Source organism: Punica granatum, chromosome 2, assembly GCF_007655135.1.
Source record: "Punica granatum isolate Tunisia-2019 chromosome 2, ASM765513v2, whole genome shotgun sequence".
Lineage (NCBI taxonomy): Eukaryota > Viridiplantae > Streptophyta > Magnoliopsida > Myrtales > Lythraceae > Punica > Punica granatum.
The window spans coordinates 35,701,799-35,716,530 of NC_045128.1; the positions used below are offsets into that span (position 1 = coordinate 35,701,799).

The 14,732-nt window shown below is 38.6% G+C and overlaps 3 protein-coding genes across 8 annotated transcripts; 1 reads left to right on the forward strand and 2 right to left on the reverse strand.

Moving 5' to 3' along the window:
• Nucleotides 1-5,230, forward strand: LOC116197450 (oligopeptide transporter 4-like). The gene is made up of 6 exons (XM_031527603.1): nucleotides 1-710; nucleotides 1,872-1,969; nucleotides 3,061-3,627; nucleotides 3,814-4,066; nucleotides 4,153-4,335; nucleotides 4,616-5,230. Exons 1-6 carry the CDS (start codon nucleotides 186-188, stop codon nucleotides 5,228-5,230), a joined length of 2,241 nt encoding a protein of 746 aa, XP_031383463.1. The 5' UTR covers nucleotides 1-185.
• A 140-nt stretch (nucleotides 5,231-5,370) lies between these two features.
• On the reverse strand, nucleotides 5,371-8,326 carry LOC116197449. Of its 3 annotated transcripts, none has more exons than XM_031527601.1 (8): nucleotides 7,960-8,326; nucleotides 7,606-7,707; nucleotides 7,335-7,494; nucleotides 7,070-7,252; nucleotides 6,888-6,986; nucleotides 6,546-6,628; nucleotides 6,203-6,296; nucleotides 5,371-6,103 (listed from the first exon to the last, which is right to left on the reverse strand). In XM_031527601.1, exons 1-8 carry the CDS (start codon nucleotides 8,205-8,207, stop codon nucleotides 6,020-6,022), a joined length of 1,053 nt encoding a protein of 350 aa, XP_031383461.1. In that variant the 5' UTR covers nucleotides 8,208-8,326; the 3' UTR covers nucleotides 5,371-6,019. The 3 variants fall into 3 exon arrangements, with proteins under 3 accessions (XP_031383461.1, XP_031383460.1, XP_031383462.1); XM_031527600.1 differs by having other exon boundaries at nucleotides 6,852-6,986; XM_031527602.1 differs by lacking the exon at nucleotides 6,888-6,986.
• Nucleotides 8,327-8,805: 479 nt separating this feature from the next.
• LOC116195009 (MADS-box transcription factor 23-like) lies at nucleotides 8,806-13,994 on the reverse strand. Of its 4 annotated transcripts, none has more exons than XM_031523955.1 (9): nucleotides 13,871-13,994; nucleotides 13,443-13,715; nucleotides 11,275-11,353; nucleotides 10,740-10,801; nucleotides 10,402-10,501; nucleotides 10,189-10,230; nucleotides 9,853-9,936; nucleotides 9,583-9,730; nucleotides 8,806-9,125 (listed from the first exon to the last, which is right to left on the reverse strand). In XM_031523955.1, exons 2-8 carry the CDS (start codon nucleotides 13,622-13,624, stop codon nucleotides 9,611-9,613), a joined length of 669 nt encoding a protein of 222 aa, XP_031379815.1. In that variant the 5' UTR covers nucleotides 13,625-13,715; nucleotides 13,871-13,994; the 3' UTR covers nucleotides 8,806-9,125; nucleotides 9,583-9,610. The 4 variants fall into 4 exon arrangements, 3 of the variants coding, with proteins under 3 accessions (XP_031379815.1, XP_031379816.1, XP_031379817.1); XM_031523956.1 differs by having other exon boundaries at nucleotides 13,443-13,644; nucleotides 13,871-13,982; XR_004154562.1 differs by having other exon boundaries at nucleotides 8,807-9,125; nucleotides 9,583-9,704.
• Nucleotides 13,995-14,732: the final 738 nt, after the last annotated feature.

The following is a 14,732-nucleotide window of genomic DNA, read 5'->3' on the forward strand; positions in this document are numbered from 1 at the left end:
GATTCGAATTGGACTACATTAACACATACCATTTATATGTACTGAACAATTTCAATCTAAATTTGGAAAAGAAGAACGAATGACCCTTAATTACTTAACACTTCTTCATCATCATATAAAAACGGATCAAAACCCCACAGAATCTCTAGCAAGCGCAGACCTTCATTTCTCTGGTTTGCTTCACAATGGGATCTTTTGGCCTCCAAGCTACAAAGATCCCTGAGCCTGAAATACTCGAGAACCCAACCGCAGACGATGAGGAGGTCTCGCCGATCGAGCAGGTCAGGCTCGTTGTCCTCAACACCGACGATCCTACTCTGCCGGTATGGACTTTCCGGATGTGGTTCCTGGGGCTGCTCTCGTGCTGCCTCCTCTCATTCCTCAACCAGTTCTTTGCGTACCGGACCCAGTCCCTCGTGATCACCCAGATCACAGTCCAGGTGTCGACCCTTCCCATCGGACGGTTCATGGCAGCAGTCCTCCCCACCACCAATTTCCGGCTCCCCGGGTTTGGAGACGGGGGAGAATTCTCGCTCAACCCCGGTCCATTCAACATGAAGGAGCATGTCCTCATCTCGATCTTTGCTAATGCTGGGGCTGCGTTCGGGTCTGGGTCGGCTTATGCGGTCAGTATCGTGAATATCATCAAAGCTTTCTACGGCAGGAGCATCTCCTTCGCTGCTGGCTGGCTTCTTATAATAACTACTCAGGTAAGTTGATTTTTACGTTAAATGATGATTTATTTCGTAAATGTTTATTTTTTACACAAGAAAAAAAAATTATATCATCCAAGGAGAGGGGAAAATTCACAATTTTTGTTACTGAAGCATTTCTTAAAAATAGATTTAAAATAAATTAATTAATCTCACGATCCACGTGAATACCCTGTAAGCTCACAGACTAATTTAATAGGGAGTATTCTCCTGCATGGCCTAATAAATAAACTATTACCAGTATGTAAAATAATAAACATAAGTGTATTGTACTTTCAATGCACAAATAATAAACAATGAATATAATTCTTATAGGCATATAAAATCTGATATTAATATATATCTCATCCGTAAATATATATATATATATATATGTATGTATGATGAATATTCCTCTGAATGTGGGAAGACCTCCCTTCCTCTATATGTCATTATATAGGCTGTCCTGAAAATATTATACGAGAGTAGTCGATCTCAAATTACACTGCCGTACGTCCTATTTCTATAAATTACGGAAAATATTCTACGTTTCATCATTGTATATAGTGTACATCAATGGATTACCGATCACAATCGTATGAGGCACTATTTAATAATAGATTAAATCAAAATATCCTGTAAATTGTGATAGCGTATATTTTTTGTTGGAAAGCTCTATTTTAATAGTAACTATATATATGTCGAATTTAGGGAAAATAACTTATTTTAACCCAATGTCAGGAGATATTTTCAATTTTTAGCCAATCATTTAAAATTTTTTTGGGGCAGCCTAATGTTTCACTTTATTTTAAATCTAGCCCACTGTTAATTTTCCGTCTAAATTTGATGGAAAATTGACAGTGGGCTAGATTTGAGATAGAAGAGAAAAGTTAGTCTGCCTCAACTTTTTAAACGATAAACTAAAATTGAAAATGCTTACAGACGGTGGACTGCATGAGATTATCTTCCGTTGAATTTATATCTATAAAAATTCTTTAAAATCTATAAAATATATGATACTTACGTGGCGATATTGAGACTTTCAATTTTGATAACATTGCAGAATGCGATGCTGAATCGAGAATTTATTAAATTATATATATAAATATATAGGTTACTAGACATATATATGGTGACTGATTATCGATCGATAAGTTAAAAATGGTTGAACCGTTGCAGGTATTGGGGTACGGATGGGCAGGGCTACTTAGGAAGTACGTTGTGGAGCCGGCACACATGTGGTGGCCCAGCACCCTTGTTCAGGTCTCCTTGTTCCGGTACCATGTCTTTCTCCCTTTCCATGCGTATCCACTAATCAAATGTTCGATTTGCTGATTACGCTCTTTACATGTGCCCGTGTGATTCGCTATCTTCGGAGCAAAACCACTCGGGGTTGCACCCGATGGTAGCTAGTCTGAACATATTTTATGTTACGATTCCTTTTAGAATATGCATGAAACATAATCTTATACTCGACAGTGATTAGGCAATAACATTTATAAAACAAGTAAGACGAGAAGTAGGAAAAAAGTAAGGAGAAACTTCATATGGGTATCTATATAAAGGGAGATTTATAAATTATTGTTCATTTTGTCTTCTTCATATATCCATTTTTTAAGGTATTTTCAACTGATTAAAACTAAAACAAGTTAAGTGTAATTACCGAACAAAAATATGTTTAGCTTTGTCCTTTTCGTTTCAATTATTTAGTCTCACCAGAACGACAGCTAGTGCTACGTACTGGTTTGCCTAAGAATCGTTGGAGAAGAATTAGAAGCCTAATGAAAAGATTCGAGAATCTCCTATCTACCAATGGGACAATTAAAGACAAAATGAATCTTTCTCGAAAGTGTAAGCTTAAACTAAGCAATTATTTTAATCTTAAGTCAAAATCATATTTGATTTAAATGCAAAGATAATGGCAAAAAAAAAAATTTAAATGCAGAGACATATTAAGATAAACCTCGTCATTAGTGTCATTATATTGTACACAGAAAACTAACAAAATTTCACAGTCGCAAGTATGGGCTTGAAACGTTAGTCGAAGCTTTGAAGTCAAGCAACACAACCGTTCCAGTTTCCCAAAACCAACATTTCATTGTTGAACTTCTGGTCCCTGTCTTCTCATCTTTCATAATTCTGCCCCCCTAATGAGAAAAAATCAAATTGCATCAACGCCCACGAACGTCTCACCCAAATTACTGTATTGTAATTGTCATTCTTGGACTGCCGGATTGCAAGCATGAGTGTGTATAAAACGTCATTTACGAGTGACTATGGAACGTTGAGACGTGTGTAGAATATAGGAATTATATTCATTTGCCTCTGAGTAATTACTTGATCCGAACCGAATTGATCATGTTTGCAGAGCACTACATGAGAAAGATGACGAGGCAAAAATATCGCGAGCAAAGTTCTTCGTGATTGCCCTATCATGCAGCTTCTTATGGTATATTGTCCCGGGCTACCTCTTCACGACGCTCACAAGCATCTCATGGGTCTGTTGGGTGTTCTCGAAGTCGGTCACCGCCCAGCAACTGGGTTCAGGAACGGATGGCCTCGGTGTGGGAGCCTTAACCCTGGACTGGTCTGCAGTGGCATCCTTCCTGTTCAGCCCGCTCATAAGCCCGTTCTTCGCCATACTGAATGTTTTTGTGGGGTATGCACTGCTAATCTGGGTGGTGATGCCCGCAATGTACTGGGGATTCAACCTGTATGGTGCGAACAAGTTCCCGATCTTCTCGTCGCACTTGTTCACTTCCCAAGGTCAGATCTACAACATATCGCAAATTGTGAACGATAACTTCGAGCTAGATATGCTTGCATATGAGCAGCAAGGAAGGATCCACTTGAGCATGTTCTTTGCTGTCACTTACGGCTTGGGGTTCGCCACAATTGCATCTACACTTACTCACGTAGGATTATTCTACGGAAGGTACTTTCTCAGAACATCATTCTTCCCACTGCATAAGCAAATTTCAACATCATGCAAAACAGCTAACTGTTCCATTCAAATCAAATGAAAGGAAAACAGTATTGGGGGGTTTGCATTATTATCAGTGAGACGAGCTAATCAGTTCTGTCGTATTTTTTCATCCCGACACCCGGCTATGATGAACAGAGAGATCTATGAGAGGTACAAGGCTTCACATGAGGGAAAGGAGGATATTCACACCCGCCTCATGAAGAGATACAAGGACATACCTTCATGGTGGTTCTATTTGCTGCTCATTGTGACTGTTTTAGTATCTCTTGCAATGTGCATCTTCATGAAAGATCAGATCCAAATGCCGTGGTGGGGCCTCATCTTTGCTAGCGCCCTCGCGTTCGTTTTCACCCTCCCGGTCAGTATCATTACTGCCACCACGAATCAGGTAAATTCATCAACTGTACTGGAATTTCCTTTATGTTTTTTTCCTGTAAACTCCCTTCAATTCACTCATCTTCCTTTTCGTCACAGACACCGGGCCTAAACATTATTACGGAGTACGTAATGGGTATAATTTACCCAGGAAGACCGATAGCTAATGTTTGTTTTAAAACTTATGGCTACATGAGCATGGCTCAGGCGGTTTCGTTCCTCAATGATTTCAAGCTCGGACATTACATGAAGATACCTCCACGATCTATGTTCCTAGTTCAGGTACAATAATGCAATCTAAGTGCAATCGATCTTATCTATCAGTTAGACTTCCATTCCACGTAATGATGCCCGCTCTTTATAAACAAAGCTTCTGCTAACTCAAAACTAGAAAATGTAGAATTTTTCATTTAGACAAGTAGAAAATGTAGATTTACTTGAACATAGAAACAAAACAACTATACATGGTCCTCAATCATCAAGAGCAATGCAGATGATTCATTATTGCTGTCTTTGGAGGAATAATACTAACTTCATCTGCATATCACATGCATCGACACAGTTCATTGGGACAGTTCTTGCGGGAACCATCAACATTGCAGTGGCGTGGCAGTTGCTGACATCTATAAATAATATATGCCAAGACCAATTCCTCCCTCCAGGCAGCCCTTGGACGTGTCCCAGCGATAGAGTCTTCTTCGATGCATCGGTGATATGGGGTTTGGTGGGGCCCAGGCGGATCTTTGGATCAGGTGGGAATTACTCGGCGATGAACTGGTTCTTCCTGGGCGGAGCAGCAGGGCCTGTCGTTGTGTGGTTGCTCCACCGGGCGTTCCCCAAGCAAACTTGGATCCCGCTGATCAATCTCCCAGTCTTACTGGGTGCAACGGGAAGCATGCCACCAGCAACCCCTTTGAACTACAACTCATGGGTCATAGTTGGGACGATCTTCAACTTCTTCATATTCCGGTACCAGAAGAAGTGGTGGCAGAGGTACAATTATGTCCTCTCAGCAGCTCTCGATGCTGGGGTCGCGTTCATGGGAGTGCTCATTTACTTCACACTAGGGATAACGAATACGAGTGTGGACTGGTGGGGAACACAGGGAGAGCACTGTGACTTAGCAACTTGTCCAACAGCCAAAGGCATAGTTGCTGATGGCTGCCCGATCAACTAAATAGCTCGTAGCATGTAAATATATTCTGTCCTTATTCTTTCTGCATCCTGAATTCAGTTTCATCAATGTAAGTAGCTTCCTAAAGAACTGATTATGAGTACTTTCATACCATGATATGCTCCGGACCAATTCCCTTTTTCTTTTTTTGAACAAGTACGACTTTTTATTTCCTCGGGAAAAAAAAAATGTGTACAAGATTAAGTGAATATTACATCAATTTCAAACTGAATGATGAAGAAAGGGGCAATCAGCTACCTGACAACCAAAATTAGGCAGTGAAGCAATCCTAAGTCCCGCAAGTAATGAGTCCAACAAAACTTCCTAATGACAGTTTGGAGGGACTTCCTATTCCATTGTAATGCACATAAGAATTCAGCATCCCAATTTGCAGGAGTCCTGTTCAGCAACAGTAGGTCAGCAGATTACTCCATATCTCCTTGGTAAGTAGACAAAGGAAGATGTTGAGTTTCCTCCTCAAAGTTGCAGAACGCGCAGCGACATTATCTTGCCCCAAGCAAAGATGCACCAGGAAGGGTACACCAGGATGTGTCCAGAAAACCAAATCAGCTCGTGCCACACCACTTTCTGCCTAGCAGGACATGTCCTTACTGACAGCTGATAGAGTAAATGCTGCATAGAGGGCCCTCATCTGGGCAGCTGATCATAGGCCTGGCTACTTCCCTTAGCTTTAAGATCCTCCTCGAGCCCCATGAGCTGTTACTTTGTGGTTGAATGGACCAAATATTCCTTCTTTTTAGCCAGCAGTTCGGATCTTCCTCCAACTCCAGATCAGTTCCCTGATAGCCAACAATTGTATTCGTCCATCTTTATTATGAAAGAACTGGACCTCGGGGTTCCTCCACCACCATATGCCTGGGAGTGAATAGAAGGAAAAGTTGGATGTGATCGTTTTAGCTTCACTTTTAGCATGATAGAGAGAGGAAAATGGATTGACATTATCAATGAGCAAACCTTAGCAACTTCTGATGTATCAGTCGTATCATCAATGCTCCTCAAGCACATCTTGAGATTATTCCGCTGCATGTATATAACTGCTCCTATAGGCCTACAAAAAGAGAGAGAGAGAGAGAGAGAGAGAGAGACAACAAGGTAAACAATATTTCGTGTCATGTTCACAATGCAGCAGCTCTTTTGCTTCTTCTTTCACATTTCACATTTTTGGTTTTTGAGTTAATGTACTATGGTGGATAAAGTACAATATCTGGCCCCAATCACCAAAGAACTTGAGATGAAAGGCAACGTAGCATCACGAAAGGATCTCATTATTGCAGGAAACAGAAAAACCATTAACAACCTTAAACCTGATGCAGCACTCTTTAGGCTGAGCTGCTTCCCGATTTCATCACTCAAGTCGGAACTGCCATCTGCCCTCACTCCCTAATCAAGAGAAAAGGGTGCCATTACAGTGGGGGGAAGAAAAGGTGAGAAAGTTACATGATTACTGTTCCAGTTCAAAGGAAGGAAGTCATTGCAAACTATGTAATTAAATTAAAGGGACCAAGTCATAGAACTGGTTAAGATGGGAGATTGACAAAGGATGTTAAGAAAATTGCAGATCTATGGAATTTTCTGAAAGGAGTATAACTGTTTGCATATTTACCAGGCATTCCCCATAAAGTCCTCTGCCCAATCTAACCTTAAATACTTTATCAAGAAATTTAGCCGCAGCATTCTTCCTAGATGATATATAAGAACTTCCTTTTGCAATCAAATCCGAAAAACTGATTTCCAATAACTGCAACAAAGCAAGTTGGATCAATAAAAAGGCATCAATGACAAAAGGAACTGACATAAGCAATCAAATGTCAACATCCAGACCTGTTCATACATGTAAGGATTAGTGACGCAGTTCAACTTTGAACGCCATTCGCTTGATCCAATATTAAAGGCTCTGATATCCGTTAAACTCCAACGACGAAGATCTCCATCCTCAATGTACTTAAGTACTGTCTCCACACGGTCTCGGTCCTTCGGTTCAAAGAGACTTGCTACAGCCCCATCCTTCATATACAGTGATACTTGTTGACATTTCTATTCATTCTTTAAGAGAAATAAAATCAGAACCTTTTGAAGCTCAACTTACATTAGGAGACTGAGCCTCCATAAGTTTAGCTGAGAAGTACTCATACACGGAAAAAGAGCTGCTCTTTTCTGTATTGATATAAATACTGACATTCTCCGGATAAGCCTTCCTGGGAGGAACTCGTGAAAGCATGCATTTCCGATGATCAAACGCTATTATCCTAACCATAAAGAAGCATACCCGACTCTTCATATTTAGAGCTCCGGGGTAACACGTGCCAGTAAACAATTTACTGTCAAATAAGCGAACAGGTGAAGGATGGATTAATTACTTGCAAGAAGATCGCTGTGCTAACGTTGCAAGAAATTCTCTTGGGCCGAGTAAATCGAGAAGATAGCATCTCTCAATCCCCTCAGTGTACAAGTCTTCGACCCTGTAGATTAAACAAGAAAAGACTCACAATTTGACTAAGACTAAGCAGACAAACAGAATCACAACCCAACAGAAGATAGATTGGCATCTCAATTGCCCACACCAGAAGCTTAATTTATCTTAAGGAAGATCACTGCTTGCAGCTCAAATGGAGATTCGCCGGATTTACGCACCATTTTCAAGCTCTCAATGGCGGTAGTTCTCCCTAATACTAAAGCAGGCAAAACTTCCAATACAGAGTGAAGATAGATACCTGAGAGGCTCGACGGAGGAGAAAGGAAGGATGAGGCAGGGGAGGCCGAGGCGGTCGTGGAAGAGGCGGGCAAAGAGGGCGGAGAAGGCGCCAGAGAAGGAAGGATAGTTGTAGAGCGCGACGTTGGGGACCCTGTCTCCGCTCGCCCTCGCTATGGCCTCCAACGCGGCGTCTGATCTGAAGCTCCGCCGAGCTTGAGCCGCTGCTGCGGGAGGAGATAGAGCTGCAGAGAAAGCTCTCAGCTTCATGGAATTGGACCGAAGAAAAAGATGAAGAAGAAGAAGAAAACAGAGCAATTCCGATTCACTCCGACTGCGCAGAGCGGCAAAGCTGCGGAGAGGAAGAAGGACCTGGCAAATTTTCAATTTCATCCAAACGTTTATTGGGCAAAACTATAAATTATGTAATTTTGGTGGTCGACCTGGGTGTATTTTCATTTTCTACCCTCAACTTAGTAATAATCAATTTTCACCCCCAAATCTTACATTGTATCAACATACAGTATTAATTTGGCCAGAATTAGTTTATTTGCTTAACCAAGCTCCGTCAGGTGACAAGTCGGGTATCCACATATATCACATTCACATTATCTAGTAACGAAAGATAGCATAAAGTTGATACGATCCTTTGGTTCCTAATGCAAGAAAAACTGTTGCCAATGGAGTTTGGTCATTGTTTGTTGTCTTGATCATCTGGAGGAGCTATAGCAGCATCAGGTAGAGGAGTACTGTATCGGTACGTTCAAATCATATGTATCTGCTATTGATATGTTCCTATGAATGTAGTTGAGTTGTTGGCAGAGAGAAACCGTTAATATGAGAGGGAAAGATCCGACTCATCGTGCTTATGTAAAGCCGGAAAAATATGTGGGATGACTTTGGTCAGTGGTTTCCATCTAATCAAAATCTGAAAAACGGTTTCTGATTGTCCACAACAAGCAATGTCTCTATTTAGAGATATGCGATGAAACTACGACAACACATGCAACATCTGGTATAACTTCACTCTCGTTAGCATGCAACTTTACAGAGGAGCCGGCAGCAAATCATGTTACATAATTCCAAGCCCGTGCTCCGTTCATGGATCCTAGCAGGCCAATCCTGTTGATGTTGAAATGAATGGAGAGCACCCTTGACTGTGAAATTTTATGCTACTGGAGCTGCAATCTGTTGCAATGTTCGTACAGTCAGTGCCAGTTAGCTATAAAGCATGAGCTTCCCCAGGGAAAAAATTGGTGTTCGTGATGGGAAAAACGCAGACACACGCAGAGAAGACCGAACAACAAAGATAACAAAAGAATTGTGTAATGTAATTTCAAACAATAAGTTTCACAGTGCTTGCATGGATCCTTTTCTCTCGACATGAGTTGACGCACATGCAGCAGCCTCAAACCAATATATGCCAGAGTTTCTTGTTCAAGTAGGATTTTGATCGACCATCACAGTGAGATGCCTTTTTATTTTTTTCTGACTTCCTACACTTAGTAATGTTTTGATTTATGCTAGCCGCTTATCGGTCATGGATACCTCCTAGTAACACAGGAACTTACTGTGCGATCAGATACTTAGCAATTAGAAACATGTCCGGGGGCACATAGAGCAGGAAACTGAGTTAGTCCATTACCCGTTTCGGTGCTGTAGTTGGTATACTGCTACTTAGATCGAGGTTGTGGCTTGCATAGCTCGAGATTTAAGGGTCCATGTGAGTCACACCCATTGGTTGCTTGATTCACATCCCCTGCTGCACTGGTGATCTGCTTTGGTTTAGCACCCTTATATTGATATAATCAGGGATATGAAAAATGATTGAAGAGAATGAATTGACATGATAAGATCAATGATATATGACATGCCCATGTAGCATATATATATATATATATATATATATGCATACCTTCTTTTGTAATTCCGAATTTTCTTGGTATATAATGTTTGCCTTGTTCTGCAGTTCGATATTCTCCAGTTGTATGAGTCTCCCCTGAGATGTAAGATGGATCAAACACATTACTGTTATGCATATGGTTGCTGTTTACCTCTCGTTCTATTGTTTATTAACATTCAGGATATCTGGTCTTTTAACGTGGTATCAGATCAGCAACGATTCTGATTTCGAGTTTCAAGAACCGCTATTGCTGTTTATCCTCTATTTTCATTCTGGCATTCCAATATTGTCTACTCCATATATGTTAAGCTGCTAAACCATGTTCGATCCTTCAGCAATTAATATTACCTTTCTGTTCAGCTCTTTGATTTCCTCATTCAGAATTTGATCCTGCAAAAACAATTTAATGACCAAAAGTATACCATCTGTTAGAGAGGCGAGACCAAATTAGGAGATGACTAAATGTCCGTTAGGAGTTGAATCTCATATAATCAAGAGGGTGTTTTTCATATGGTATCGCTGTTACATACATTTATTTGCAAAAAAGATCAGATAATTAACCTTTCTCAGGCGGATATTCTTTATGCTCGTTTCCAATTGGTTTTCCAGACTTTTTAGTTCTTTAGCAGTGAGACCAGACAGTTCTTGCCCCATATAGTGCCTGCAGGAATATACAGCATAGTTTGAACCGGATCAGTAAAAATCTTTCCTTCACCATTAGTTTTCGTAACGTATTAAGTCCGAAATTCAAGTGTGCGTGCATTGGTCGACCAAGGTGCTCAAAGGGCAAAGATGATCAAGCGTTAAATTAATACATTGTTAGCCCTCTATTATTGCTAGCTGTATATATATTGTATAAATATATCGAAATTGTTATAATGGATGTGTATTTTAGTTACCTGTATGACTCATGAAGGTGCTGCAGGTTCTGCCTTAAGCTTGCTGCCTCCATTTTCCAAAACTAGCTCCCCACCCCAAAAAAAAGAAGAAGGATAAATTTTTTTTAAAAAAAGGCTGCATCGATTGATCTCCAAGTTTCATTGCATTGGTTCCATATGCACTAGCGTATGTACCAGGATATCCATCATACGCATATAATGAATCAAAATTTGACATGAATCCTTGGCAACTCAATCGGGTCATGAGCAATGCTGGTTCTCTGACCGGGGAGATCAAGGCTAGCTTTCATTTCATTTATGTTGCTTCGGTTAATCTCTACTAATAACCATCTAATATAATGAGATTTGCATTTTTCCGAGTTCTGCCCAAAAGCTTTGCTTCAGGAATTTCAGAGATAGGATGCATCATGCCAAAATTTTTGTTCTCACAGAGAATTTTCGAGTATTTGAACTTACAAAGCATACTTTTCGGTATATATATCGATATTGCAGTAAGGGGCAATATCAAGAGGCAAATAATAATAACAATTGTTACCTTGACTTCTGTGTCCGGATTCAATAGCTGGTTATGTTCCTCCCTAGCGCTTTTGTAGCGTTCGATGATGGATGCCATGCTGTTGGACAAAGTTATCGATACAATTTAGAGATTTGATAACACCAGAATTCATAATCTCTAGCCAACAACATATTTTAGATTTTGCTGGCATGTTATGGTGGTATAAACATTTTATATGAACCACACTCTTATATTATTAGGATATGCTCAAAGGCATATAAAGCACTTAGCCCATGTTCGAATTCCCCCGTTGAGTGTTCAACCCAGTTACTCCTAACAGCTCCATGTCGATGCAAGTTTGAGCTTTTACTGGTTTATGATTGTTCAGAACTTCACCAAGCATGATTTCTATCGATTTTTAAGGCATGGTTGCAGTAATGAGTCCGTTCGAGTCAAGACCATATATAAATGAATCAGAATCCTCTTTATGATCAAGAAATAATGTCACATGCTAAGATAGCAAAAGAATATCGGTACAATCAATGCACACTTATATAAAGATGTGGAAACTAGTTATGCATGCATATCAAATATATTGCCACTAAGTAGAGCCATATATATATAAGCTCAAACCTAGTCCTGCGACTAATTAGAATACGACATGATGAACGTCAATTAAACAACGATGCCGCGAGTCAAGAGCAACATGAAGAAATAGGATTTAATGCAGCGGTATCCACCATCAACCTAGGAAAGAAAAGTTCCAGGTCCAATGATGATTAGTGAGATTATGTTGTTCTTATTTTTCTTTTTTGATGAGTATATATGTGTCCTTAATTTCACTTTTTCTGTTCGCCCGCTAACCCATGCATCCCCTCATAACAACAAAAAAACATCAAATGAAGTTGATTGGGTAAGACTTGTAAAGGGGTTGGAGGTAAGACTCGTCAAGGGATTAGAAATCTGCAAACTTTACATATATAGTGAGACAACATGGCGTTCAGTTTAAATTATGAACTGTAAGAAAAATTATTCCAATGGCTTCCACGGAATTTTCATTTTGAAATGACTGACATGATTAAAGATTATCAAATATATATAAAAAGTTCTCTGGTAAATATTGATCGTGATCAAACTTAACCTTTGAGAAAAAGAAAAAAGGACTTGCAGGCCCATGCATGAAGTAAAGAAGTAAAAAAAAAAAAAAAGGAATTACTCCAATTATTTCAAGGATTATCAGAACACCTACTTCGGAAAATAGAACGTGGAGATTTAACAAAAAATTATAATATCATCAGTTAAGATTAAGAAAGCCAATTACGTTAATGGTCAAAACTTTCCTAAAAAACACATATACTAACATTATATATATATATATATATATAATCAAGAGATAATAACTTTTTTTTGGGGTCATATCATGAGATAATAACTTAATGAAGTTTACACAAAAAGGGGCTTAATTACCTAAAAAACACTGCATTTACACTTTCTCTTAAATATAGCACGATATTTGGAAAATAACACAGAAATGCATGAACTTTGCATTTTTTTCTAAATGTAGTACGATATTTAGAGAGTAGCATATAAAGGCACAACATTTGCACTTTTTTCCTAAATATAGCACGATCTTTATGTTTAATTACGTATTTAGTATAATGCAAATTATGTAGTCAAATTGTAACGATAACAACTAATGTGGAGCTAATAATGCCAAGTGATAGAACATAATTTACGAGTAGACCCTACATGATTGGACAATAACAACTAACATGGAGTTAACAGTGCCAGGTGCCACTCATTCAATCATGTTGTGCCACATTACATCGTTAACTCCCGTTAGCTGTTATCATTACATTTGATGGAATAATTGACACCGTGCTAGAATCATAGCTTAGCTTGAAAATCGTGCATTCATGTGCTATTTTTTAACTTTCACGATATATTTAGAAAAAAAAATGCAAAGGTTGTACATTTATATTCTACTCTGCAAAGGCCATGCTATATCTAGAAAAAAATGCAAAGTTTCTGTGCTATTTTCGAAAGGTTATGCTATATTTAGAAAAAAAAAAGTGCAAATGTCGTACTTTTTAATATAATTAACCAAAATAAAATAATATATATATATATATCCTTAATGAAGCTCATACATACACTGTATGATCCTAGCTAGAGTAAGATAAATGAAGTTGAGAGATAAATCTTACTTGGTACTTGCATAATCATAAAGCTTGCTGGTGCATGAGAAGATGATAATCCCGACTTCTGCATCGCATAAGACAGAAAGCTCCTTTGCCTTCTTAAGCAATCCATTTCTTCTCTTTGAGAAGGTCACTTGCCTTGCAGTCGAGTTATCGATCCTTTGGATCGTTATCTTGCCTCTCCCCATCCTTAGGGTTTCTCCCTTACCTAGCAAATCGTCGAAGATGTCTCAATTCAAAGGTTATTCCTAACCTTTGAAACTACTTACCTCAACAAAGCTGGTTGACAATCAATAACAATATGAGCCTCTTAAAAAACAAGTTAATTGAGAATGCAACAATAATGCTGAGAATTCAGATGATCATACAATAAGATATCAGAAACTCGTTCAATCGTATGAATGAGGAAGCAGGATCAAAAAGTCGAATCTTACTTGATATAAGTTGATGGATCGAGGATTTTTTTTTTCCCTTTCCCTCTTTTTTGGGGTAGGGTGAAAGATTGAGGAAGAGGTTGGGGCCTTGAAATCAATTACTCTTTCCTTGATGAGAGAGAAGCAATGTCACTATTTATGCAGAATATAATGATTTATATGTGTGCTGACAATCCAAAAAAAATAAAATAAAAAAATGAAAAGTGGTTTTCTTTTGATATAGCAAAACCGCTTTTCCCACGAAACATGGAGCGGCTCCGTGCCCAAAAAACCGCTTGTCGGTTTTATCCCCCATGGATGCCATGCCAGGTGAAATCTGAAATACACTCTGATCTCGCGAGTATGTATTCTCAATTCCATTCGCGACTTCAACGAACGGAAATAGAAGAATGAATTTCACATAATAGTCCCGAAATGGAAGCGGCACCATGCTGGCACCCGATATTTTAAAGGTCTTATATTCAATTCTCGTGATGAATTATTGATGCTCCATTTTGAATTTTTTTATATTCTTACATTAGTTGTAGACGTATTCTTTAATAACTGAATAAGCTCACATTTATATGTGTGATAATTCATATTCATAACTATCATACAAAATATAGATAAAATATTATTTGATTTATTTTCATTTTTTTCGGTGAACAGATCTGATTTATTTTTTGAAAAGAAAATACAATTTTTATATATCTATAAATATTATCTAATCTATTTTTAAAAATAGATATATGCAAAAACATATATTTCACATATACTTTTTCTTAATATATATACTAAAGGTTATCCATGTAACCGTGCATTAACATATTTTATATTATATACGAATATATACTAATATGCATACTTATTTTGATGTTAATAT